The sequence below is a fragment of the Mus caroli genome, unplaced genomic scaffold (genome assembly GCF_978045245.1).
Source record: "Mus caroli unplaced genomic scaffold, Mus_caroli_1 scaffold_8, whole genome shotgun sequence".
Classification (NCBI taxonomy): Eukaryota; Metazoa; Chordata; class Mammalia; order Rodentia; family Muridae; genus Mus; species Mus caroli.
Window position 1 is genome coordinate 41,121,984 of NW_028227263.1, and position 25,823 is coordinate 41,147,806.

Genomic DNA, 25,823 nt, shown 5'->3' on the forward strand with positions numbered 1-25,823 from the left:
CAGACATTTGGTGGGTTAGGGCTTGATGATTACCTGAGGGCAGTGCTGCTTAAGTCTTTATATTTTTGTGTCCCTGTTCTTAACTGTCACATGAAAGGATCATGCTACCTGAGGTATTAAGATGTCAGAGCGACTGATAATCCCCCAGTCACTGCTCCTCAGTCCTTGTTTCATCTATCTATATTGTTACTCTCTTTTAGTCATGGTCCAAGGGTCCTAGATGTTTCTTGCCCTGTAAGAGGTACGGTGACACAGAGACATCTTGTAGCTTATTAGGTCAGTGGATGTGGGCTGTGGTTTTATTCATTTATTCAGACATGTGTGTTACACTGGTTGAATTATTTCTTCCTAGATTTCTGTGACTCTAATAAGACACGATGATGACATTTGTTAGGGAGCATCTTGAGAACACAGATAATGCTGCAAACTGTTGCTGTGGTAACATCAGATAACTTTATACTCTACTCTCAGTAGGGGGCTCTAACACACTCTTTGGCCTTTACCTATGTGTCTAAGAGCTTCTGTTTACTGAAGGTCTCCGAAATGCTGTATGCCAGCACATCACCACCTTGAAGGAGAGGGAGATATGGCAGGTGAGGCAGTCAGTCACTGAGATATTGGGTGGAGAAGCAAGTGGCTTCCAACAAGCAGCTGAAAGAGTCAGATGCAGATATTTGCACCCAACCAATGAACAGAGCAGCTGACCCCTGAGGAACAGCAGTCTCAATTTATCTGGATCCCTGAGATCTCTCAACACTGGACCACCAAACAGACAGCATACACCAGCTGATATGAGGCCCCCAACATGCATACAGTAGAGGACTTCCAGATCTGTGTTCATTCAGAGATGATGCACCTAACCCTCAAGAGACTGGAGGCCCCAGGGAGTTTAGAGGTCAGGTTGGGTAGGGGGTAGGGGGTAGGGGGTAGGGGGTAGGGGGTAGGGGGTAGGGGGTAGGGGGTAGGGGGTAGGGGGTAGGGGGTAGGGGCATCCATGTGGAGTTGGGAGGGGGTGGGGAGAAGGTGTAGGATGTGGAGCAGAGAGAGGGTGGATGAGGAGGGGCGGGGAATGGAATATGGAGTGTAAAAATAAATTAAAAATAAAATAAAATAAAAAAAAGAATAATACAAGGGAGGGTCTGATCAGCATTGGAGACTCCAGGGAATACATAGTATTCTCTAACGTTGGCAGCCAAAAAATCCAGAAGAGTGAGTTGCCGCTAAATGAAGACTTTTCAGGTGCTAGCATTTTGGGCAGTTTTAGGTGGTCAGTGGATTAAGACTTGATGACACCAAGGCCAATGGTGATTTGGAGTATGAGCTTGACAGGAACAATTTAAAAACTGATAGTACTTGCTTGATATTCACTCACAGCTGCATAAATTAGCCCAGAACACACATGTTGTGAATCTAAGCTTTGGATCTTGTTTCTGAACTTCTCACCAATGTATTTCCCACTGTCTTACCCTTCTGATCTGAAAATGTTCAGAAATATTGAATAAATTGAAAATTATTTTTGAGCTTTTCTTTAGAACTAACTGTAATGCAAAAGTGATGTGGTGTTGGTGTTGATATCAGTGAAACCATACAACCTGACTTTCTAATAATCTGCACTCATTGGATCTTACATCTCTGCCTTTTCTTTACAGCGGCTCTTTGCTCTTTGTGTGGGAGAGCAACTATGATTTTTTCTAATAATTCTCATCTCCTTCCACATACTTTCTTCTTGACTGGCATCCCAGGACTGACTGCTGCCCATGTTTGGATATCCCTTCCCTTCTGCTTCATGTTTGTCCTCTCACTAACTGGGAATGCAGTCCTGCTTTCTCTCATCTGGATAGAACACAGGCTCCACCAGCCCATGTTTTTGTTTCTTGCAATGCTCTCTTTTGTTGATCTGGTTCTCTCCCTTTCCACTCTGCCCAAGATGCTGGCTATTTTCTGGTTTGGTGCCACAGCCATCAGCTCCTATGCCTGTCTGTCCCAAATGTTCCTCATCCATGCATTCTCTGCCATGGAGTCAGGGGTACTGGTGGCCATGGCCTTGGACCGATTTGTGGCTATCTGTAACCCATTGCATTATGCAACCATCCTTACCCCTGAAGTTGTTGCCAAGATTGGAGGCCTGGTGGCACTGCGAGGTGTGGGTTTAACTATCTTTTTTCCAAGCCTGGCCTGTCGACTGTCTTATTGTGGTTCGCACACAATTGCTTACACTTACTGTGAACACATGTCCGTGGTGAAGCTGGCTTGTGGGGCCATAACTGTGGACAGTCTCTATGCTTTTGCTGTGGCGATCTTTCTTGGTGTGGGGGATATGGTCTTTATTGCCTACTCTTATGGACAGATTGTGAAGGCAGTGATGCGTTTTCCTTCTCCAGAGGCACGTGGCAAAGCAGGAAGTACATGCACAGCCCATGTCTGTGTCATCCTCTTCTTCTATGGACCCGGCTTTCTTTCTGTGGTCATGCAGCGCTTTGGGCCATCCACAGCTTCTGCTGCCAAGGTCCTACTTGCCAATCTCTACTTGCTTTTCCCCCCTGCTTTGGACCCCATTGTATATGGGGTTAAGACCAAACAGATCAGAGAGTGTCTGTTCACAATTATAGGTTCCAAGAAGATTGAACCCACTTGACTGTCATTTTTGTCAGCTGGACTTCAGGGGTCATGATGGCCTTTCTCCATAGATTAGAAGCTCTACTGGCCAGGTCATTTGCCTGGTGGAGACAGAAAGCATCCTGGGATATTATAATATGGAAAATCTCTTCTGGGTTCTCTGATGTTTTCATATTGGAATACAAGACTAAGAAAGGTGTAGGAGCTCAGGTATTCACTAAACAAGTATCTCTCGAATCTTTTTCTTCTAAAGGTTGATGATATAGATACATCAGATAGTTAAGAAATAGAATAGTAGCTGGGCATGGAGATACAGGAGGGAAGCTGAGGCAGAAGAATCATGAGTTTGAGGTCAGCCTGGGCTACACAAAGAATTGAAATCTGACCAGGGATACATAGCAAGACCATGTCACACACACAAAAGGATTTGTACATACCTGGCATTTAGTGAGAGCTGTAGACTAGATGCTTATTCTGGACATTTGAGAAAATGAGGCAGCTCTCACCATGTAGCATGCACACTCAGCCTACACATGGGAGCCAAAAGATCCTCTCTGCTGGAGAAATTCAGGCTTTAGAGTAGTATCAAATTATAGCACTATCTTGAGTTTGTGTTAAGAAAACCAGTGGTTCTCAATCTGTGGGTAGCAATCCCTGAGGGTCAAATATCCCTTTTACAAGGACAGGGTATGTATGTCTCACCTTTAGGAAGGTTGAGAACCAGTGTTCTATGCTCTTCATGCCCCACTTGATTCCAGAATTGCAGATGAAGCATGGTTCCATTATTTTATATACTCTTTCAGTTTAATTTGGGGATAGACAAATCTTCCTCTAATACTATATATTTTTAACCCTTCAGAATAATAATAACAGTTCTTTATTTTCTCATTTTTTGAGTCTGAAAAGTAGAGACTAAGCATGAAACTTTACTTTCCACAGTAATTTTTCTTGACTCTCATCCTATTTACTTATTTTCTCTCTTCATTTCTAATCCTCTCACTCATTTCCTCGAAAACTCCTCCCATTGCCACTTACTTTGATGTATTTGCTGTATGTTTAATAACATTACATGTTCTTAAATTACAATACATAGTATTTCCCTTGTGTTATGTATTTGGAAGTGTCCCTTTTGGGGTTCCTCAAATGTTTGTGCTCCCTCCAATCAGAGTTAGCAAACATGCTTGTTCTCAATCTCACTGTTGTTTGTTTGTTTGTTTTGATTTTTCCACACCTTTATCTATTTGGAGAATTTCCCAACCAAATCAAGTTACTTGTTTTCCACTGCCAGAAATCTTGGTTTATTTCTCCTATCTTTTATTATTATTTACTAATGTATATGTATTTTTTAAATGGATGAGTTATTTCTGCATCCATAGCAGACATTGATCACATCCTTATCATGGTTCCTGGTATTTGATTAGGAAGTAATGAATTTTTGCTTAATAAACAAATAGATCTTTCTTTAAGGAACTGATTTAGCAATAGCATATTTTCCATCAGCCATATAAGTATAATATGTGTTTTAGAATAAATGAATGAATAAACAAATTTTTTATAACAACAGTGAGTCTTCAGTGTATTTTGTTGAAACAAAATAAACCATTATTCTTACCACACCACAAATACTAGTGTCTTTCCTATTGCATTTTGTCTTCTGATATTCTCCATTTCCTTTTTCTTTCCCTGACATTATTTTCTTTCATATTATTTTGCGTATTTCTCAGAATTTCAGCATGTTACTAAGATGAAGATCTTGGGGACAGATAGAATAATTTCAAGAATTTGCATATAGAATCTGTAGGTGAGTGAAGGGTTATCTCCAAGGGACTTAGAAGTCTCTGAGGGCTTTGAATAAATTCCTTTTGAAAAAAATCCTTTAAATATGTTGGATTAACAAAAAGTATTGTTAGTAAAGGCAGATCCTAGGTGCTAAGTTCTTACACCATGCTTCTTGAGAATTGTTGAGGTTTGGTCTATTGCTAAGTACTATAATGCTAAATCCTATATCCAACAGTCTAGGCCTACCAGTGTCTGGTTTATTTTGTTTCACCAAAATACACTGAAGACTCACTGTTGTTATAAAAAATTTGTTTATTCATTCATTTATTCTAAAACACATATTATACTTATATGGCTGATGGAAAACAGCAAGTGTCTTATATGGCTGATGGAAAACAGCAAGTATCTGTTTATGTTTACAAGCTTTTGTTGTGCAAACTCTGTTCATTGATTTAAAACTATTGGTTAAATAAAATAGGCAACGTTTATTTAATGATTATTTAAGGGATTAGAGGTGGGCTTGGAGTGACCTAGTTGGAGCAGGAGAGACTAGGGGGAGAAGCTAGGGGAAGAAGGAGGAAGAGTGAGAGAGAAGCCTCCCTTCAAGCATCTATGAGGGAAGAAGAGCCATGAGCACATGGCTAGGAGAAACAGCAAGTGTCTGGGGTACACCACTGGGGAGGTAGCCAGGCCTGAAGTTAGAAGAGTAGAATAGCGGTGACCCAAACCCCAGTAATTGACTGTTCCCAATTTTATATAGAATTGTACAGAATTTAGCATTACAAAACATAGCAATAGACCAAGTCTCAACAATTCTTATCATAACTTCAAGTCCCCAAAAAAGAAATTAAAGATAATAAGAAGTATTAGAAGATGGAAAGATCTCCTATGCTCATGGCTAGGTAGCACTAATAGTGAAAATGACTATTTTTTTTAAGCTACATTTTTTTTTAAACTAGGTATTTTATTTGTTTACATTTCAAATGTTATCTCCTAAGAAGGGGGGAAGTATCCATACTTTGATCTTCCTTCTACTTGAGTTTCATGTGTTTTGCGAATTGTATCTTGGGTATTCTAAGTTTCTGGGCTAATATCCACTTATCAGTGAGTGCATATCATGTGGGTTCTTTTGTGATTGGGTTCCTCACTCAGGATGATACCCTCCAGATCCATCCATTTGCTTAGGAATTTCACAAATTCATTATTTTTAATAGCTGAGTAGTACTCCATTGTGTAAATGTATCACATTTTCTGTATGCCCCAGTACAGGGGAACACCAGGGCCAAGAAGTAGGAGTGGATTGGTAGGGAAGCAGGGTCGGGGGAGGGTATAGGGGGTTTTCAGGGTAGCATTTGAAATGTAAATGAAGAAAATACCTAATAAAAACTGGAAAAAGAAAAAAATTGCTATGTAAAGTTAAAAAGAAAAATGTTATCTCCTTTCCCTGTTTTCCCTCTGCAAAACCCCTACCCCATCCCTCATTATCCTGCTTCTATGAGGGTGCTCCCCCATCCACCCACTCCTGCCTCACCACCGTAGTATTCCTCTACACTTGGGCATCAATCCTTCACAGGAACAAGGGCCTCCCCTCCCACTGATGCCAGATAAGGCCCCCGTCAGCTCCTTCAGTCCTTCCCCTAACTCCTCCATTGGGGTCCTTGTGCTCAGTCTGATGGTTGGTAGTGAGCCTCAGCATCTGGATTAGTCAAGATCTGGCAGAGCCTCTCAGGAGACAGCTGTTTCAGGCTCCTTTCAGCAAGTACTTCTTGCCATCAGCAATAGTTTCTGGGTTTGGTGCCTGCATGTGGGATGGATCCCCAGGTGGGGCAGTCTTTGCTCTGCTCTTTGTCCCTGTATTTCCTTTAGACAGGAGCAATTCTGGGTTAAAATTTTGGAGATCGGTGGATGGCCCCATCCCTCAACTGGGGGGCCATGCCTAACCTGTGGATATGGTCTTGACAGGTTCTCCCTCCCCTTTGTGGGGTATCTCAGCTATTGTTATGCCAATGGGGTTCTTGGAGTGTCTTGCTTTCCTGGCATCTGGGACTTTCTGGTGACTGCCCCAGTTCCACATACCCAACTGATACACACTTCTGTTCAATTTCCTGACATCTCCCTCATCTCCTCCCATACCCGATTCTGCCCTGTTTTCCCCTCCCCATCTTCTCTTCTCCCCAAGTGCCTCCCACCTTCTACTTCCCTTGATTATATTGTTCCACCTTCTAAGTAGGACTGAAGCATCCACTCTTTGTTCTTCCTTCCTCTTGAGCTTCAAGTGGCCCATGAGTTGTATCATGGGTATTCCATGCTTTTTGCCTAATATCCACTTATCAGTGAGTACATACCATGTGTGTTCTTTTGTGACTGAGTTACCCCACTCAGGATGATATTTTCAAGTTCTAACCATTTGCCTGTGAATTTCATGAAGTCATTGTAATAGCTGAGTAGTACTCCATTGTGTAAATATACCACATTTTCTGTATGCATTCCTCTGTTGAGGGATATGTGGGTTGTTTCCAGCCAGTATATATATATATATATATATATATATATATATATATATATATATATATATATATATATATATATGTATATGTGATATTGGCCATCTATCAGATGTAGGGTTGGTAAAGATCTTTCCCCAATTTGTTGGTTGCTGTTTTGTTTTACTGACAGTGTCCTTTGCCTTATAGAAGCTTTGCAATTTTATGAGGTCCCATTTGTCAATTCTTGATCTTAGAGCATAAGCCATTGGTATTCTCTTCAAGAACTTTCCCTCTGTGCCCATATGTTTGAGAATTTTCCACACTTTCTCTTCTATTAGATTCAGTGTATCTGGTTTTATATGAAGGTCCTTGATTCACTTGGACTCGAGGTTTGTAAGGTTTGTCAAGGAAGAAATAATTTCTTTATTTCTTCCTTGACCAAGTTGTCATTGAGTAGGGAGTTTTACAGCTTCCATGTGTATGTGGGCATTTGTTATTTTTGTTGCTATTGAGGACCAGCCTTTATCTGTAGTGATCTGATAGGATGCATGGGATTATTTCAAACTTCGTGTATTTGTTGTGGCCTGTTTCTTGACAGATTATATGGTCAATTTTGAAGAAGGTACCATGAGGTGCTGAGAAGGAGGTATATTCTTTTGTTTTAGGATGATATGTTCTATAGATATCTGTTAAGTCCATTTGGTCTGTAACTTCTTCAGTTTCACTGTCTCTGTTTAGTTTTTGTTACCATGATCTGTCATTTGATGAGAGTGGGGTGTTGAAGTCTCCCACTGTTATTTTGTGAGGTGCAATGTGTGCTTTGAGCTTTAGTAAAGTTTCTTCTACAAATGTGGGTAGTCTTGCATTTGGAGCATATATATTCACAATTAAGAGTTCATCTTGGTAGATTTTTCCTTTGGTGATTATGAAGTGTCCTTCCTTATGTTTTTTTGATAACTTTTGGTTGAAATTCGATTTTATTCGATATTAGAATAGCTACTCCAGCCTGTTTCTTGGGAACATTTGCTGGGAAAACGTTTTCTAGCCCTTTTCTCTGAGGTAATAATATCTGTCTTTGTCACTGAAGTACATATCCTGTATGCAGCAAAATGCTGGGTCCTGTTTATGTATCTTGTCTGTTAGTCCCTTTTATTGGGGAATTGAGTTCATTGATGTTAAGAGATATTAAGGAATAGTGACTCCTGTTATTTTTGTTGTAAGAGATGGAATTATGTTTGTGTGTCTATCTTCTTTTGGCTTTGTTGAAAGGATATTACTTTCTTGATTTTTACTAGGGTGTGGCTTTCCTCCTTGTAATTCCTTAAGGGATATTTACATTTTCCTTTTTAAGGGCTTCTACCTGTTTACCTGTTCTTTTTTATTTCTTCAAGGGAGTTATTTATGTCCTTCTTAAAGTCCTCTATCATTATTGTGAGATGTGATTTTAAATCAGAATCTTGCTTTTGTGGTGAGTTGGTGTATCCAGGGCTCACTGTGGTGGAAGAATTGGGTTCTGATGATGCCAAGTAGCCTTTTTTTCTGTTGCTTATGTTCTTGCCCTGTCTCTTGCCATCTGGTTGTCTCTGATGTTAACTTGTCTTGCTGTCTCTGACTGTGGCTTGTTCCTCCTTTAAGCCTGTGTGTCAGCACTTCTTGGAGACTTAGAAGGGGGCATAAAATAGTCATAGGAGGCAGTTGGAGGGAGGGAACTGGGTAAGTGAGGAGATATCAAGGGAAATGGGGATATGTAAGGATCATTTGTGTGGAGTGACAAGAGAGAAGGTCAGAGGGCCAGGAGAATGAATGAAAATCTGCCACTGATCAAGATGTGGTGGTGGCAGACATCTCCAAGGACAAGCCAGAGACCTGGGATGAGGGAGGCTCCCAGGAATCAATGCGGGTGACCTTAGGTGAGACTCACCACAATGAGGATATGGAACCTGAAGAGGCCACCTCCTGTAGCCAGGCATTAGTAGAGTGATGAGAACACCAACCTACTCAGAGAACTTTTGACTCAAAAGTTATCTTGTCTATAAGAAATGCAGTGACACAGAGCAAAGACTGAGGTAATGGCCAGTCAATAACTAGCCCAACTTGAGATCCATCCCATGGGCAAGCATCAATCCCTGACACTATTCATGATGCTCTTGTTACTCATGCAGACAAGAACCTTCCATAACTATTCTCTGATAGAATCCACCAAACAGCTGACTGAAATACATGCAGAGACCCACTTCCAAACATTGGATGAAACTCAGGGATTCTTATGGAAGAGATGGGGGAAAGATTGATAGCCTTGAAGGGGTTAGGAACTCCACAGGAAGACCAACAGAGTCAACTAGCCTGAACCCTTATGGACTGTCAGAGACTGAACCATCAACCAAAGCACATACACAGGTTGTACCTAGGTCCCACACACATATGTAGCAATATATAGCTTGGGTCTTCATGTGGTTTCCCCAACAATTGCACGGGGACCATCCCTAAAGCTTTTCTGTGTCTGTGGAATACAATCCCCTAACTGGGCTGCTTTGTCTGTCCTCAGTGGGAGAGGATGATCCTAACCCTGCAGTGATTTGATGCACCAGGGTGGGGGGACCCCAAGGGGGCCCTCCACCCTCTCAGAGGAGAAGGATAGTGGGGCACAGGGGGACAGACTGTGTGAGGGAAAAGTGGCGCAGTGAGGTGGGTGATTATATAAAAGAGTTTGGAAGGAGGAAAAGAAAGGGAGAAATGTTGTAATATTATAATCTCCAAAATATAGACTAGAAAGAAAAAAAAAGTACCAGATTCTCTTTCTTCATGGCCTACATGCATTCAGTTTTGACCAATATTTCTGGTTACTGATTTTTATTAGTGTGTATTTCTTGAGCCCACTTTACTAGGAATTCTTTCCATTATATATTATTAAATATGTTGACTTAAGTCTATAGCATTTATGATCATTATCAACACTTCTGTTATGATGTATTTAATAAATAATAACCCCACAGCTCACAAGGATTGTTGTGTCATACTTAGCATAGTGCATGGGGGTGGTAGTTTAAAGAGATGTTCCTCAGATGCTGTGACACCCCCCAAAAAACCCATCATAAAATTAAGATGTTGTAAGTCATGAATATACTTTATACACCTAACCTGTTGAACACCCAAAGTTAGCAGCATAGTGTACCATAGATATTATATTTTTTACCTTTATAACTACATAGCTACAGGGAAAGCAGAGCTCAATGACACTGTGCAGCATTGGAAGAGAACACTATCATACAACACTAACTTGGAAAACATCAAAATTCAAAATTATATGGCTTGGACTGAATGCCTAATAGTTTTGTGCCACTGGAAAGATGAACATTAGGAAGTTGAAAACTATGTAAAAACTATTTACTTGATGGATTATGTAGCTTCCTACAATGTGTGGGTGAAATAGCTGTTGACTAGAGGAAGGAAAGGATTATGAGCTGAAGCATTGCTGTCATGGAAACTGTTAACACTGGGTATGTGATGAGCAACTGCTTAGTATTTTTTAAAATTTAAATGAAGTGGGCTCTACTTTTATATTTATATGGCACTAATCCAGTGAGGGCTGAATAGAGAAGGAGAATAGCCTGGGATAAGAGAGACTCTTTTTTTCTCCCATAGGAAAGTGGCTCAGTTATGAGCTTCCAGCAGGTAATACTTCTAGTATCTTTAATCAGAGCACCCATTAAAGATATAGTTCTCTCCTTCGAGTCTGCACAGATTTACCTTGGGTATGAACTCTGTAGCCAGTCCCACAGCACACAGAGGAGGCTCAAATTCCAGGCACTCTAACACAGCCATGATTACAGGATTCCAGGATCCCAGGATCTTGGTCACAAAAGGATCTCAGAGTCCCAGAGACAGTTTGTCTCCCAGGATCACACCCAGAACCACAGGATCCTGGAATCACAGAATCACAGAGACAGTTGGACTATGAGGAGTTCTGACAAAACCACGATTAGACAAAGGACAGGTTCTAGTCAGATAGTGCAGGCAGTTAGCACTAGAGATATTCAGATGGTGGGAGGTAAGCATAATAACATAAGCAATGGAAACCAAGGTTACTTGGCATCATCAGAACCCAATTCTCCTACCATAACAAGTCCTGGATACACCATCACACTGGAAAAGCAAGACTTGGCATGAAAATTACTTCTCATGATGATGATAGAAGACTTTAAGAAGGTCACAAATAACCAACTTTAAAAAAAGGTAGAAGCCCTTAAAAGAGGAAGCACAAAAACCCCTTAAAGAATTACAGGAAAACACAATCAAACAGACTAAGGAAATGAACAAAACCATCCAAGATTTAAAATTGGAAATAGAAACAATAAAGATATCACAAAGGGCCACAACACTGGAATTAGCAAATTTAGGAAAGAGATCAGGAGTCATAGATGCAAGCATTACCAACAGAATACAAGAGATAGAGGAGAGAATATCAAGGGCAGAAGATACCATAGAAAACATTGACACAACAGTCAAAGAAAATGCAAAAAGCTCCTAACCCAAACATTCAGGAAATCAAGGACACAATGAGAATATGAAACCTCAGGATAATAGGTATAGAAGAGAGTGAAGACTCTCAACATAAGGGCCAGTAAATATCTTCAACAAAATTACAGAAGAAAATTTCCCTAACCTAAAGAAAGAGATGTCCATAAACATATATGAAACCTACAGAACTTCAAATAGATTGGACCAGAAAAGAAATTCCTCCTGTCACATAGTAATCAAAACACCAAATGCATTAAACAAAGAAAGATTATTAAAAGCAGTAAGGAAAGGTCAAGTAACATATAAAGGCCGACCGATCAGAATTACACCAGACTTCTCAACAGAGACTATGAAAGCTAGAAGATCCTGGACAGATGTCATACAGACCCTAAGAGAACATAAATGCCAGCCCAGACTACGATAACCAACAAAACTCAATTATGATAGACGGAGAAACCAAGATATTCCATGACAAAACCAAATTTACACAATATGTTTCCAAAAATCCAGCCCTACAAAGAACAATAGATGGAAAACACCAACATGAGGAGGGAAACTACACCCTAGAAAAAGCAAGAAAGTAATCTTTCAACAAATCTAAATGATGATAACCACATAAACATAAATCCAACTCCAACAACAAAAATAACAGGAAGTAACTTTTCCTTGATATCCCTTAACATCAATGGACTCAATTCCCTAATAAAAAGACATAGACTAACAGAATGGATATGTAAATAGGACCCAACATTTTGCTGCATACAGAAAATCCACCTCAGTGACAAAGACAGATACTATCTCAGATTAAAAGCCTGGAAAACAATTTTCCAAGAAAATGTTCCCAAGAAACAAGGTAGAATAGCAATTCTAATATTGAATAAAATCGTCTTTCAACCAAAAGTTATCACAAAGGAGAAGGAAAAACACTTCATATTAGTCAAAGGAAAAATCCACCAAGATGAACTCTCAATTCTGAACATCTTTGTTCCAAATGCAAGGTCACCCACATTTGTAAAAGAAACTTTACTAAAGCTCAATGCACACATCACACCCCACACAATAATAGGGAGAGAGTTCAACACCCCACTCTCAGTAACAGGCAGATTATGGAAAAAAAGTAAACAGAGATACAGTGAAAATAAAAGAAGTTATGAACCAAATGGATCTAACAGATATCTATAAACATTTCATGGTAAAACAAAAGAATATACCTTCTTCTTAGCACTTCATGGTACCTTCTCCAAAATTGACCATATAATTGGTCACAAAAGATGCCTCAACAGATACAAGAAGATGAAAATAATCCCATGCATCCTATCAGATCACCACGGACTAAGGCTGGTCTTAATTTCCAACAAAAACAACATAAGACACACATACACATGGACGCTGAACAATAACTTGGTCAAGGAAGAAATTACAGAAAAGTAGTGAAAGACTTTTTAGAATTTATTGAAAATGAAGACACATCATACCAAAACCTATAGTACATAATGAAAGCAGTGGGAAACAGAAAACTAATATCTCTAAGTGCCTTCAAAAAGAAACTGGAGAGAATTTACACTAACAGCTTGACAGCATACCTCAAAGCTCTAGAACAAAAAGAAGCAAATATACCCAAGGGGAGTAGATGGCAGGAAATAATCAAACTCAGCGCTGAAATCAACCAAGTAGAAACAAAAAGAACTATACAAAGGATCAACAAAACCAGGAGCTTGTTCTTTGAGAAAATCAATAAGATAGATAAACTCTTAGCCAGACTAACCAGAGAGAACAGAGACTGTATCCAAATTAATAAAATCAGAAATGAAAAGTGAGACATAACAATGGAAACTGTAGAAACCCAAAGAATCATCAGACTCTACTACAAAAACCTATATTCAACAAAACTGGAAAATATGGATCAAATGGACAACTTTCTAGACAGATACCAGGTACGAAAGTTAAATCAGGATCAGATTAACTATCTAAATAGTCCCATATCCCCTAAAGAAATAGAAACAGTCATTAATAGTCTCCCAACCAAAAAAAGCCAAGGACCAGATGGGTTTATTTCAGAATTCTCTCAGACCTTCAAAGAAGACCTAATACCAATGCTCCTCAAACTATTACACAAAATAGAAACAGAAGGAACGCTATCCAACTCATTCTATGAAACCACAATTACTCTGATACCTAATCCACACCAAGACCCAACCAAGAAAGAGAACTTCAGACCAATTTCCCTTATGAATATCTATGCAAAAATACTCAATAAAATTCTTGTAAACCAAATCCAAGAACAAATCAAAATGATCATCCATCATGATCAACTAGGTTTCATGCCAGGGATGCAGGAATGGGTCAATATATGAAAATCCATCAACATAATCCACTATATAAACAAACTAAAAAAAAACCCACAACACCCATGTGATCATTTCATTAGATGCTAAGAAAGCATTTGATAACATCTAACACCCCTTCATGACAAAAGTCTTGGAAAAGCCAAGAATTCAAGGCCCATACGTAAACATAGTAAAAAGCAAGACACCACAAGCAAGCTAGTAGCCAACATCAAACTAAATGGAGAGAAACTTGAAGCAATCCCACTAAATTCAGCATCTATGTAAGTCTGCCCACTCTTTCCCTACCTATTCAATATAGTACTCAAAGTCCTAGCCAGAGCAATTAGACAGCAAAAAGGAGGTCAAAGGGATACAAATTGGAAAGGAAGAACTTAAAATATCACTATTTGCAGACGATATGATAGTATACTGAAGTGACCCCAAAAATTCCACCAGAGAACTCTTACAGCTGATAAACAACTTTAGCAAAGTTGCTGGATATTAAATTAACTCAAACAAATCAGTAGCCTTCCTCTACTCAAAGGATAAACATGCTGAGAAAGAAATTAGGGAAACCACACCCTTCACAATAGTCACAAACAATATAAAATACCTTGGTGTGACTCTAACTAAGGTAGAAAAAGATCTATATGACAAGAACTTCAAGTCTCTGAAGAAAGAAATCAAAGAAAATCTCAGAAAATGGAAATATCTCCCATGCTCATGGATTGGCAGGATTAATATAGTAAAAATGGCTATCTTGTCAAAAGCAACCTACAGATTCAATGCAATCCCCATCAAAATTCCAACTCAATTCTTCACCGAGTTAGAAAGAGCAATTTCCAAATTTATCTGGAATAACAAAAAACCCAGGATGGCGAAAACTCTTCTAAACAATTAAAGAACTTCTGGTGGAATCACCATCCCTGACTTCAAGCTGAACTACACAACAATTATGAAAAAAACTGCCTGGTATTGGTATGGTGACAGGCAGGTAGATCAATGGAATAGAATTAGAGACCCAGAAGTGAACCCATACACCTATGGTCACTTGTTCTTTTACAAAGGAGCTAAAACCATCCACTGGACAAAAGACAGCATTTTCAACAAATGGTGCAGGTCCACCTGGTGTTTAGCATGTAGAAGAATGCAAATCTATCCATTCTTATCTCCTTGTACAAAGCTAAAATCCAAGTGGATCAAGGACCTCCACATAAAACCAGATACACTGAAATTAACAGAAAAAAAATGTGGGGGAAAGCCTCGAGGACATGGGCACAGGGAAAAAGTTCCTGAACAGAACACCAACAGCTTATGCTCTAAGATCAAGAACTGACAAATGGGACCTTATAAAATTGCAAAGCTTCTTTAAGGCAAAGGACACTGTCAATATAACAAAACAGCAACCAACAGATTGGGAAAAGATCTTTACCAACCCTACAGCCGATAGAGGGCTAATATCCAATATATACTAAGAGCGCAAGAAGTTATACTCCAGAGAACTAAATAACCCTATTAAAAAATGGGGTAAAGTGTTAAACAAAGGATTCTCAACTGAGGATTACTAAATGGCTGAGAACCACCTAAAGAAATGTTCAACATCCTTAGTCATCAGGGAAATCCAAATCAAAACAACCTTGAGATTCCAACTCATACCAGTCACAATGGCTAAGATGAAAGGTCAGGTGACAGCAGATACTAGCAAGGATATGAAGAAAGAGGAACACTCCTCCATTGCTGGTGAAATTGTAAACTGGTACAACCACAGTGGAAATCTGTCTGGCATTTACTCAGAAAACTGGACATAGTACTACCTGAGGACCTAGCAATCCCAGTCCTGTGCCGCAGACCCTCTGGGTCCCTGTGTCTGCATAAAACGAGTCTCTCGAGCAGATGGACAAAGAGTCGGATGAAGTGACAAACAGACATACACAAGAGAGGTTGTGCAGAATCTGAAAGTAATGTTCTGATTGAGCCTCAGATTTTTTTATAATACAGAGTAACAGAATAAGGCACATTGAAGTTTTCCAGGTGCAAGAGGAGTGACTTCAAAAGGAACCAGATAAATGTTTACACTAGAGATTATCACCCCCGATCAGCCTTGTGCCAGGCAAGAGTTTCACACTTTAGTGTTAATAGCACCAGGGGGTTATTAACTCTTGACAGGCTTCAAGAATAACGTAGTGTCACTGACCCGGAAATTCTCTAGGCCTTGTTAAATTTTATCTTGTCTGGAGAATCCTCATTATCAGGATAGTATATTAACTCACTCTTGGTATGGAATGTAGTCTGTAATAAAATTTTTATCTCAGTGAGAATTTTAATCTCTTACTGCAGACAACTGAGTTAATGGCTCTGATTTATTGTAGTGATTAATTAGTTACTGAATAGGTTAAGCTCCTTGCTGCTATCTGGGATCTTGGAACACTGGGAGAGGCTTTAGCTAATTCAGAATACAATTTTAAAAGGCATTTACAATAAGGTAATACTAAATAGAGAGCACGTGGATCCATACACTAGACTAACACGGGAGTGGAAAATTAATTTTATGGGTTAGGGGAAACGCCAAACTCCAGGAGGGAATTTCCGTGGAACTCTTTTCCTCGTGGGCAGCTTCCAAGCTTTCGCTTGTCAAGCTGACCCAACTGGAGAGCTGGCTTTCGTCAGACTCCAGGAGGAGAGCTTCCTTGAAACTCTTTTCCTCGTGAATAGCTTTTAGGCATCTCTGCCTGACAGGCTGACTCCACCGGAGTGCCGTGGCAGTCCTGGGCATATACCCAGAAGATGCTCCAACATGTAATAAGGACGCATGTTCCACTATGTTCATAGCAGCCTTATTTATAATAGCAGAAGCTGGAAACAACACAGATGTCCTCAATAGATGAATGGATACAGAAAACATGGTGCATATACACGATGGAGTACTACTAAGCTATTAAATACAATTAATTTATGAAATTTGTAGGCAAATAGATGGAACTAGAGAATATCATCCTGAGTGAGGTAACCCAACCACAAAAGAACACACATGGTATTCACTCTGTCTTAGTTAGGGTTTTACTGCTGTGAATAGACACCATGACCAAGGCAAGTCTTATAAAAAAACAACATTTAATTGGGTCTAGCTTACAGTTTCAGAGGTTCAGTCCATTATTATCAAGGTGGGAGCATGGCAGCATCCAGGCAGGCATGGCTCAGGCAGAGCTGAGAGTTCTACGTCTTCATCCAAAGGCTGCTACTGGAAAACTGACTTCCAGGCAACTAGAGTGAGGATCTTATACCCACACCCACAGTGACACACCCATTCCAACAAGGCCACATCTTCAGATGGTGCCACTCCATGGTCCAAGGATATACAAACCATCACACACTCATTGATAAGTAGATATCAGCCCAGAAGCTTGGAATACCCAAGATACAGTTCATAGAGCAGTTGAAGCTCAAGGAGAAGGATGACCAATGTATGGATACTTTGGTCTTCCTTAGAAGGGTGAACCAAATATCCATGAAAGGAGTTACAGAGATGAAGTGTGGAGCAGAGACTGAAGGAAAAGCCATCCAGAGACTGCCTCACCCGAGGATACATCCCTTATACAGTCACCAAACCCAGACATTCTTATGGATGCCAACAAATGATTGCTGACAGGTCTCTGATATAGCTGTCTCCTGAGAGGCCCTACAACTGTCTGACAAATACAGAGGTGGATGCTCTCAGCCAACCTTTGGACTTAGCACAGGGTCCTCAATGAAGGAGCTAGAGAAAGGATCCAAGGAGCTGAACAGGTTTGCAGCCCCATAGGAGGAACAAAATATGAACCAACTAGTACCCCAAGAGCTCCCAGGGACTAAACCACCAACCAAAGAGTACACATGGAGAAACCCATGGCTCCAGCCGCATATGTAGCAGATGATGGTCTTGTCAGTCATCAATGGAAGGAGAGGCCCTTGGTCCTGTGAAGGCTCGATGTTCGATGCAAGTAGGGGAATGCCAGGGCCAGGAAGCAGGAGTGGGTGGTTTGGTGAGGAGGGGGTGTTGGGAGCAGGGGGTGTTGACTTTTCAGAGGGAAAATGAGGAAAGGGGATATCATTTGAAATGTAACAAAATATCTAATAAAAAATCAGAGATCAATAGGAAATAAAGGTTTTGCTTTCACTCATTTAAAAAAAAAAGGTAGAGTTCACTTGGGTGTAAGCTTGATTTGTGAAGATGAGCAGTTTGAGGTTCTTTGGCTCATAGAGCACGCATTGGGCCTCTGCTCCATCCACCAAATGTATTTGTGTCTGTCTGTCTATATGATGGACATACATACATATGAAGATATATGTATATGTTTCTAAGTATGCATGTGTACTTGTGAATACAATGAAGCAGGTAATTGGGCCCGAAAGAGAGGGGGGGGGAGAGGAAAGGGAAAAGGGGAAAGGGGGAGGGGGAGGGGGAGGAGGAGGGGGAGGGGGAGGGAGAGGGAGAGGGAGAGGGAGAGGGAAATAAGAGCATGTGACTTCCTTCCTTCCTTCCTTCCTTCCTTCCTTCCTTCCTTCCTTCCTTCCTTCCTTCCTTCCTTCCTTTTCTTTTCTTTTCTTTCTGGCTCAAGAAGAGCTCCTAGTCTGTCCAGCAAGGGGTCTTTGGGTTGAGAGAAAAGAGCCCAGGTAACTAAGCCTTTTTCCTCTTAATCCCCTGATGCAATCAGCAGGAGTGAAATTGCCAGATGTCACCAGCTTCTGGCCCCAAAGAAAGAGTTAAATTGCTAGTAGCCAGTAGCTTTTAGCCCCAAAATTATAAGAAAGAGTTAAAATGCCAGAAGCCAGTAGCTTCTAGCCAGTAACCAAAAGCCATACCCCTCCTCTCTGCCTGTCTCAGTTTACCTTGTGAGTCAAGGTGTCATCCCTAGCCTTGTCTCCCTGCTCATCCACCCACCCTTCTGGGATGTTCACTCACCCCATGTGTCTCTCCAGTGTGAAGACTAACTTAGGCTTTGAGCAGATGTGCTGCAAGTCCTCAGGGACCTATCAATTGGTATTAATACCCTTTCCCAGAGTCTGTTCACAGTCATGGTTGCTCCTTTGAGGAGACATCAAGAAGAAACTTTCCTAACTGTCACAAGCAGCAAGAAGATGAAACACAGAACTTGGGCTGTGGAAATGAGGTCAGATTTGGAATTTAGTGTTGGTGGAAGCCTACTGAGTGCGGATTTTTTTTTTTTTTAAGTCCTGTGAAAAAAATCATTTCTCAGCTTGGTTAATGGGGCTGCAACTACGTAAATACAACTGCTTTAACATACCTTTGTAATCTCTCTCTCTCTCTCTCTCTCTCTCTCTCTCTCTCTCTCTCTCTCTCTCTCTCTCTCTCTCTCTGTTGTGTGTATGATCCATGTACATGATTTTGTGGATGTGTGGATGGATGCTCCAGCATGAGGAAGCCAGAGGTAGATAGCAGGAGGTTTTCTCAGTCTGTGTCTACCTCATGTTTTTTGAGAATGGTCCTCACTGACCCTGAGCTCACTGCCCCAGGCTGACCAGAATATGGCACATCTGCTGTCTCTGCCCTACAGCACCTGCACTGCAGACATTTATTCGACTGAGCTTTCTCTCCAGCCCAGCATCTCTTAATAGTTTTAGATACTGTTCCCCTGAGTCACAAGCTCTGTTCTTTACAAGTCTGGCCTGGGCACTGACATAAAGAATTAAGCACATTGACACAGAGATCACAGAGGACACATTGCTACGAGCTGTTAGTGCAGACACCTAGTGATCTCATTGAACCTCACCGTGAGCTGGAGACACTCCCAGGCCTTTCTGCACAGTCTCATTTTCTCATCCTCACAGCACACTAGCCCAGGAGGATGCTACTAATAGTGTTGACAACTTCAGAAGCATTATTTTCACAGGCCATGAGTGATGTGTTTAATTTTCTCTTCAACATTCAGAAGTTGCTATGCAGTCCTTCTGAGCACTAAGTCTCCCCATCATCACTCCAAACCTAGAGCAGTGTGTCACTGTGGAGGCTGGAATGGTGCCTGATAGCTCTGTGTCTTGAGGTTTGGGGAAGGCTTAGTAGAACCTTTCTGAGTCTGGCAAGATCCCCACCCCAGCCCTTTCCAAGTACTCTACTTGCTGCTGAGTCTATCTTCCTCATAGTTGACCCAAAGCTTCAAATTCAAAGAGCACATCCTTGAGGACAGCCCAGACACAAGGAAGACAGTGCCCTGCTTGTCATATTAGGTTCTCTAAAATGTGTTAGTTAGAGCCATATCTCTGAGTGCTTTGTGTCTTCCTCTTATATCAGAGCATTATCACAGACCCACTATTCCTGCACCTCTGGCTGTGTTCCTATCTTTCCCTTTCCTGAACTTTCATGGAATCCAGGACACTGTTGAGGACATTAAGGAGAGTCAGGTCACAACCAAGAGAGCAACCTTCCTACCTACTACAGGTAATGGAAGAAGTGTCTTATATTGACTACCAAATCCCTTCTTTTCTGTACACACCTAGAACTCTAATTTGTCTCTTATACAGCTGAGATTCAGCAAGGCCCCCACACCCATGAAGCACCCAGAGTGTCATGTTGGGTGTGGAACATCAAGGCTCAGTGGTCACCCCTCAGTAGACACTCTTCTGTTTATTATGATGACCTTGTCCTGAAGTCCATCCTCTGCTTCATCAAGTTCCCACAATTTCAAGTTCTTTAAGACCTTTTCCATTTTCACTTATTTATTATGTAATTTGAACAGTTGAGTATGTGTTTCTTTACCCAGTCATAGGCAGGATTAATTGGGTTCCAGGTATGCTGCATCAGGTTCTGGGAAGTCTCCCCTAAGTAAGACATCATCCCCACTCTTCAGGGATTGAGTGGTCTTACAGTGCAAGGTAATCAGTGCAGCGATACAGTGATGAAAAGATTATAATTGAGAAGGAAAAGAGACATGTCAGACATGCCCTACAGAACTCAAGAACCACTTGACAAGAGACAGATGGCTTGGGGTGGATCTGATGGCTGTGAGTGAATTACATCCCAGTCCTTTCTATCTTCCAGTTCCTGGTCAGAGAGTTAAATGCATCTCTCTCTTCAGATTCCTGGAGACAAATGCTTTTCTGGTTTTTGTAAGGCTCACTGAGAACCACTTAGTAATACAGAAGGCTCCAGGCTTTTACTGTGGGCACACAAGCCAGAAAGCACAGAGATAACTGATGCCAAGTAACAGCATTATTACCCCTCAAGCTCCCTTATATTGCTCCTATAAAAGCTATGGACATGCTTCCCTAATGCATAGTGACAATTTTGTTTTTCTGCTAAAAAGTGGAGAAGCAGGTTTGCATCATAAGAGGATAGCTAAGAAGGAGAATAAACTTTCTCTTTGTACAGAGTTCTAAGTACCGATGGGTGAATTATTGTAGTTGGATGGATTACCATGGAGCACTCAACAGAACTACCTCTAATTCCTTTAAGATTAGAGGTGAAGAAAAGAAAAGGCTGAGCGATGTTTGTTCATTGGGCATTTTGGATTTTGTAGTAATTATAGGCAGAGTTAGGAGGCAGTATTATAGTCACTACTGATTTATTTTAAAATACTCAAAATGATCTATCGATGTGGGATCACCCAAAACTGTCATGTCTGACTCTTCATGTGTGTATGTAGATTAATACTATTTCAGAGTTTATCTTTATCTTAAGACAAATCTTAAGTCATAAATATATAATATACATTTCTGTTCAATGATTCGTGGTGAATCAAAAGAAGCAGATTAAACAGAGTACATGTTTCATTTACTTGTTTCACTTATTAGTACACTTGGAGGCAACAGCAATGAATTCTTACAAGGCAACAAGAGACAGAACATTTGAAATATAGAGGTAACATTTGTGGATGGGAAGAAAAATGGAAAAAAATTGGGACCATATTCTTTAATAATTTATAGTAATACTAATGAAAACCATAACTTGTAGAATAACGTCAATCTAGATTTTGAATGCACTCTTTGATTAATATTTATAGTAAGGTATATAGCTGATCTTCTTTATTTTTGTCAGATGAGAAACCAAGGCTTATAAATTTTATGTAGTCTGCCAAAGTTTTATTGCTAGAATACAAAATAGAAATAGCTTAAATTCAATTAAGTTTGATGTTATACACTGTGAAGGGACCATCATGCTTGTTGGTGATTACCAAATTTAATTTAATACAAGATCTGATTCTGTTTTTTGAAATAAAACACTTAGATGTTGAAAGGGATTTTATGATGTGGACATATCAGAAATTTATAGATAAACAAAGGCAGATCATAAAATATAGGCAATGTTATCAGGGTTGGCAAATCACTGTGGATACTGGAGGAGAATAGGACACTGGATTTCAAATTTTGATGGATGAGAAACAGCAATTTAGATAAAAGAGGAAGGAGAAAGCAGCATAGAAGTCATGTATAATAGGTCTGTGTGATCATAAAATTAAAATAGCAATAAAAGGGGACAGCAAAATGTATGTGTAACTGGGAGCACACAACTGCTAAGAAAGAAATGCTATAAGACAACCTGGGAACCTTGTATGACAGTCTGTGATTTATTCCATTTAGGATGAGATTCCACAAAGTATTTTATATGCATACATCTGTCTCTCTCTCTCTCTCTCTCTCTCTCTCTCTCTCTGTGTGTGTGTGTGAGTGTGTACATATTAGGGAGAATTTGTGATTTAAAGGTTGAAAGTAAAAATTTCAAAACGTCATAACAAAGATATAGAGTGTTACAGTCAGAGTTAACAATAAATGTTTCTCCAACCTGAATTTTTCTGTTATGTTTGGTAGAGCTCAGGTAAGAGAAATTTGGATTGTGAACACAAGGCAGTGATTCCGGGAGCTCGGGAAAATAGCAGCTGTGAGATGATAAAGGTAAAGTCAATGGACAGTGTTGAAAAGATAAAAGGCATCGGTTGTAAAAATTAGTAAAGACAGTTTACAATTTGAATACATAGATAAGGGTTTATTCACACAAATATTGATATAGCATGGACAGACACAATGTAGGATGTCTGGGAAGACTAGGTAATCCACCAACTTTGAATTCAATGATAAGTCACATAGGAAAGAGGAAGGAGGAAATTCTGAACCCTGGAACTGACATGTAATAGTGGGGAGAAGGTGTGGGATGCAGACAACCCAGGAACAACTACTGAGTGCTGTGTCACTAGGCTGCAGGAGATGAGTGTCAAGGTGACAGATGACATAGCCTTCAGCACTGCTTACACAGTCAGCATTGTGATTTCAAGTTGACAGTTTTGGAACCAGTCACTGAGTGGCAGAGTTGACATCTCTCTCAAGGCAGCTGGGCTCTGTGTTTACTCTTAACCCTCATGACAGCTAGACTCAGCCTGGTTCAGATGTGTGGAAGACTCATCTGTAAACACTTGCATCCAGAAAGGATTTTCTTCCTTCAATCTAACTTTATTTCCTTGTGTTGCAGCTTAAGTCACCTTGTTCTTCTGATGAGCATGGTAGCTGGATCTCCACAATGGCTTAGTGTATCAAGAATGGTCTGATCATGACTCTGGTGTCTTTGCACTCTTCTTCCTCTGTGCTGTTGTTCATGGCTCTTAGCAATTCCAGCTGGAGGCAGCCCCAGCCCCCTTTCTTCCTAGTAGGTGTTCCAGGCTTGGAGGAAAGTCAGCACTGGATAGCATTGCCCCTGGGTATCCTTTACCTCTTTGCTCTAGTGGGCAATGTGACTATTATCTTCATTATCTGGACTGACTCATCCTTACACCAACCTATGTACCTCTTCCTGGCCATGCTTGCTGCTATTGACCTGGTCCTGGCCTCCTCCACTGCACCCAAAGCCCTCACTGTGCTCCTGGCTCACGCCCATGAGATTGGGTACATTGTATGCCTGACTCAGATGTTCTTTATTCATGCCTTCTCCTCTATGGAGTCGGGCATACTTGTGGCCATGGCTCTGGATCGCTATGTTGCCATCTGCCACCCTCTGCGTCATTCCACCATCCTGCATCCAGGGATTATAGGGCGCATTGGGCTGGTAGTACTGGTGCGGGGATTGGTCCTTCTTTTCCCGTTCCCCATTCTGTTGCAGAATGTTGTCTTCTGCAGAGCCACTGTCATAAGCCATGCCTATTGTGAGCATATGGCTGTGGTAAAACTTGCCTGTTCTGAAACCACAGTGAATCGAGCCTATGGTCTGTCAGTGGCACTGCTGGTGGTAGGACTAGATGTCCTGGCCATTGGCATTTCCTATGCCCTCATCCTCCAGGCAGTGCTGAAGGTGCCAGGGGGTGAAGCCAGACTTAAAGCTTTCAGTACTTGTGGGTCTCATGTTTGTGTTATTCTCATCTTCTATGTCCCTGGAATGTTCTCCTTCCTCACTCACCGCTTTGGCCACCATGTTCCCCATCACGTCCATGTTCTGCTGGCCACTCTCTATCTCCTTGTGCCACCTGCCCTGAATCCTCTTGTTTATGGGGTGAAGACTCGACAGATCCGCCAGCGAGTGCTCAGGGTGTTCTACACAAAAGCATCAATTTGAGCATATCCTAATCACTGGCTACAGAAGACTCCACCAAGAGTGCATGGCCGGCATAGAGTGTAGGAGCAGAACCAATTCCACAGTGAACATTCCTACTCCTAGTTGTCTTTGCAGAGAATACCCATAGGCATATGGCTCAGCATACTACTGAGATATATCTGGGTATCTGTGTTTATGGTTATTTCTCCTTCATCTTATTCTTTTCAAGTCTAACAACTCTCCACTGTTGTCAGGGGGATAGGATTTTTTTCTTTTTAACCTTAACTGATCACATAACACTGTTTGGAGTGAAACTGGCAAATCTGTGCCTGATTTAAGGTTGGTTCATAGTGACTTCAAGGTCTCTAAGCCAATGCAGTGGATGCATATCACTTGCTCATGGTGTCTCTTAATGGAAGCAAAATGGTAACCTGCTGAAATACCACCTCTCATTATAACATAGATGTTACTTACTTATTTAAAACAAACCTAAATGAATTAGGTATTATATGTAACTTATTCTTGGACAAACATTTTCTAGAAATAATTGTATTTCTATGTAGTGATTCCCCTTTTAAAAAGTTCATGTTTTAAATTTTATTTATATTTTTGCTTAGCATAAATAACAGACAAGACAAACTATTAACTACATCTATTTTATAAGTATTGATTTAATAAGAACAATTGTAATTTTTTTGCATTTATCAAAGGTAGCAAATTTTACTAGACTCTGATGCACTGCTTCAGTAAATGTAGAAGCAATGATGTTTAAAATGAGTTTCTCCCTTGGGAACCATAAATATAGTGTGACATCAGTAGTCTCATCTATTTCTGAAGATAGGAACCAAGTAAAAACTCGCAGAAGGACTGTCACACTTAGAATTGGACATCCATCTAAGATTCTTTGTGCTTTCAACTTATACAGTATTTTGCTTTGCTCCTTTGAGCTATGATACAAAGGTGATGAAAGTATGCTGTTGCTGGAGTTCATTTTAGAAGTGATGAAGAGGGAGGCCAGTGCTTCTGATGCTCCATCCTCTGTATGTTTTACTACTGATGAGTACTTTTCTTCAGAGAGACTGAACAGTTTTCAGGGTGGCTGGCATCTGTGATGGGGTAGTGAGGATAGATATGAATTATACTTACCTCAGGAAAAAATATGCTTTTATTAGTAAGTGTATCTAGAACTTCAACTCTTTGAAGTTGTCCTAAAGAAATCCAGGCTATGGTATAGTATACCCATTGGGGAAACCCCTTTTTGACCTTAGAGCCATTTTGTTTTGGCAGCATATAAAAGGAAGAGTGTTCTCCTCATTACTAATATCACATGCTGGCTCTTGGAGCATGAATGTAGGCATGGTCTCTTCAAATAATTTCTTGGATTTCAAGATGGTTGAAGATGACAGAGGAGCAATATGGAAGAGGCTGTGTCCCTGATGCTGTCTAGATCACAAACTATGACTTGAATCTAAAACAGAAATAAAGTTGTGTTTGGATTAAGCTACATGTATTTGGAAAATCTTTGTTGCAGCACACTAACCTATAGCTTAAAAAGTATGTATTAGAGCCAGTGAGATGGTTCAGTGAGTA

At 40.5% G+C, this 25,823-nt stretch overlaps 2 protein-coding genes across 2 annotated transcripts; both read left to right on the forward strand.

Annotated features, from left to right (window-relative positions):
• The first annotated feature begins 1,681 nt into the window (after nucleotides 1-1,681).
• Nucleotides 1,682-2,635, forward strand: LOC110297203 (olfactory receptor 52K1-like). The gene has a single exon (XM_021165946.2). It carries the CDS (start codon nucleotides 1,682-1,684, stop codon nucleotides 2,633-2,635), a length of 954 nt encoding a protein of 317 aa, XP_021021605.1.
• Nucleotides 2,636-23,258: 20,623 nt separating this feature from the next.
• On the forward strand, nucleotides 23,259-24,254 carry LOC110299350 (olfactory receptor 52L1). Its single transcript, XM_021169027.2, has one exon. It carries the CDS (start codon nucleotides 23,259-23,261, stop codon nucleotides 24,252-24,254), a length of 996 nt encoding a protein of 331 aa, XP_021024686.1.
• The last annotated feature ends 1,569 nt before the right edge of the window (nucleotides 24,255-25,823 follow it).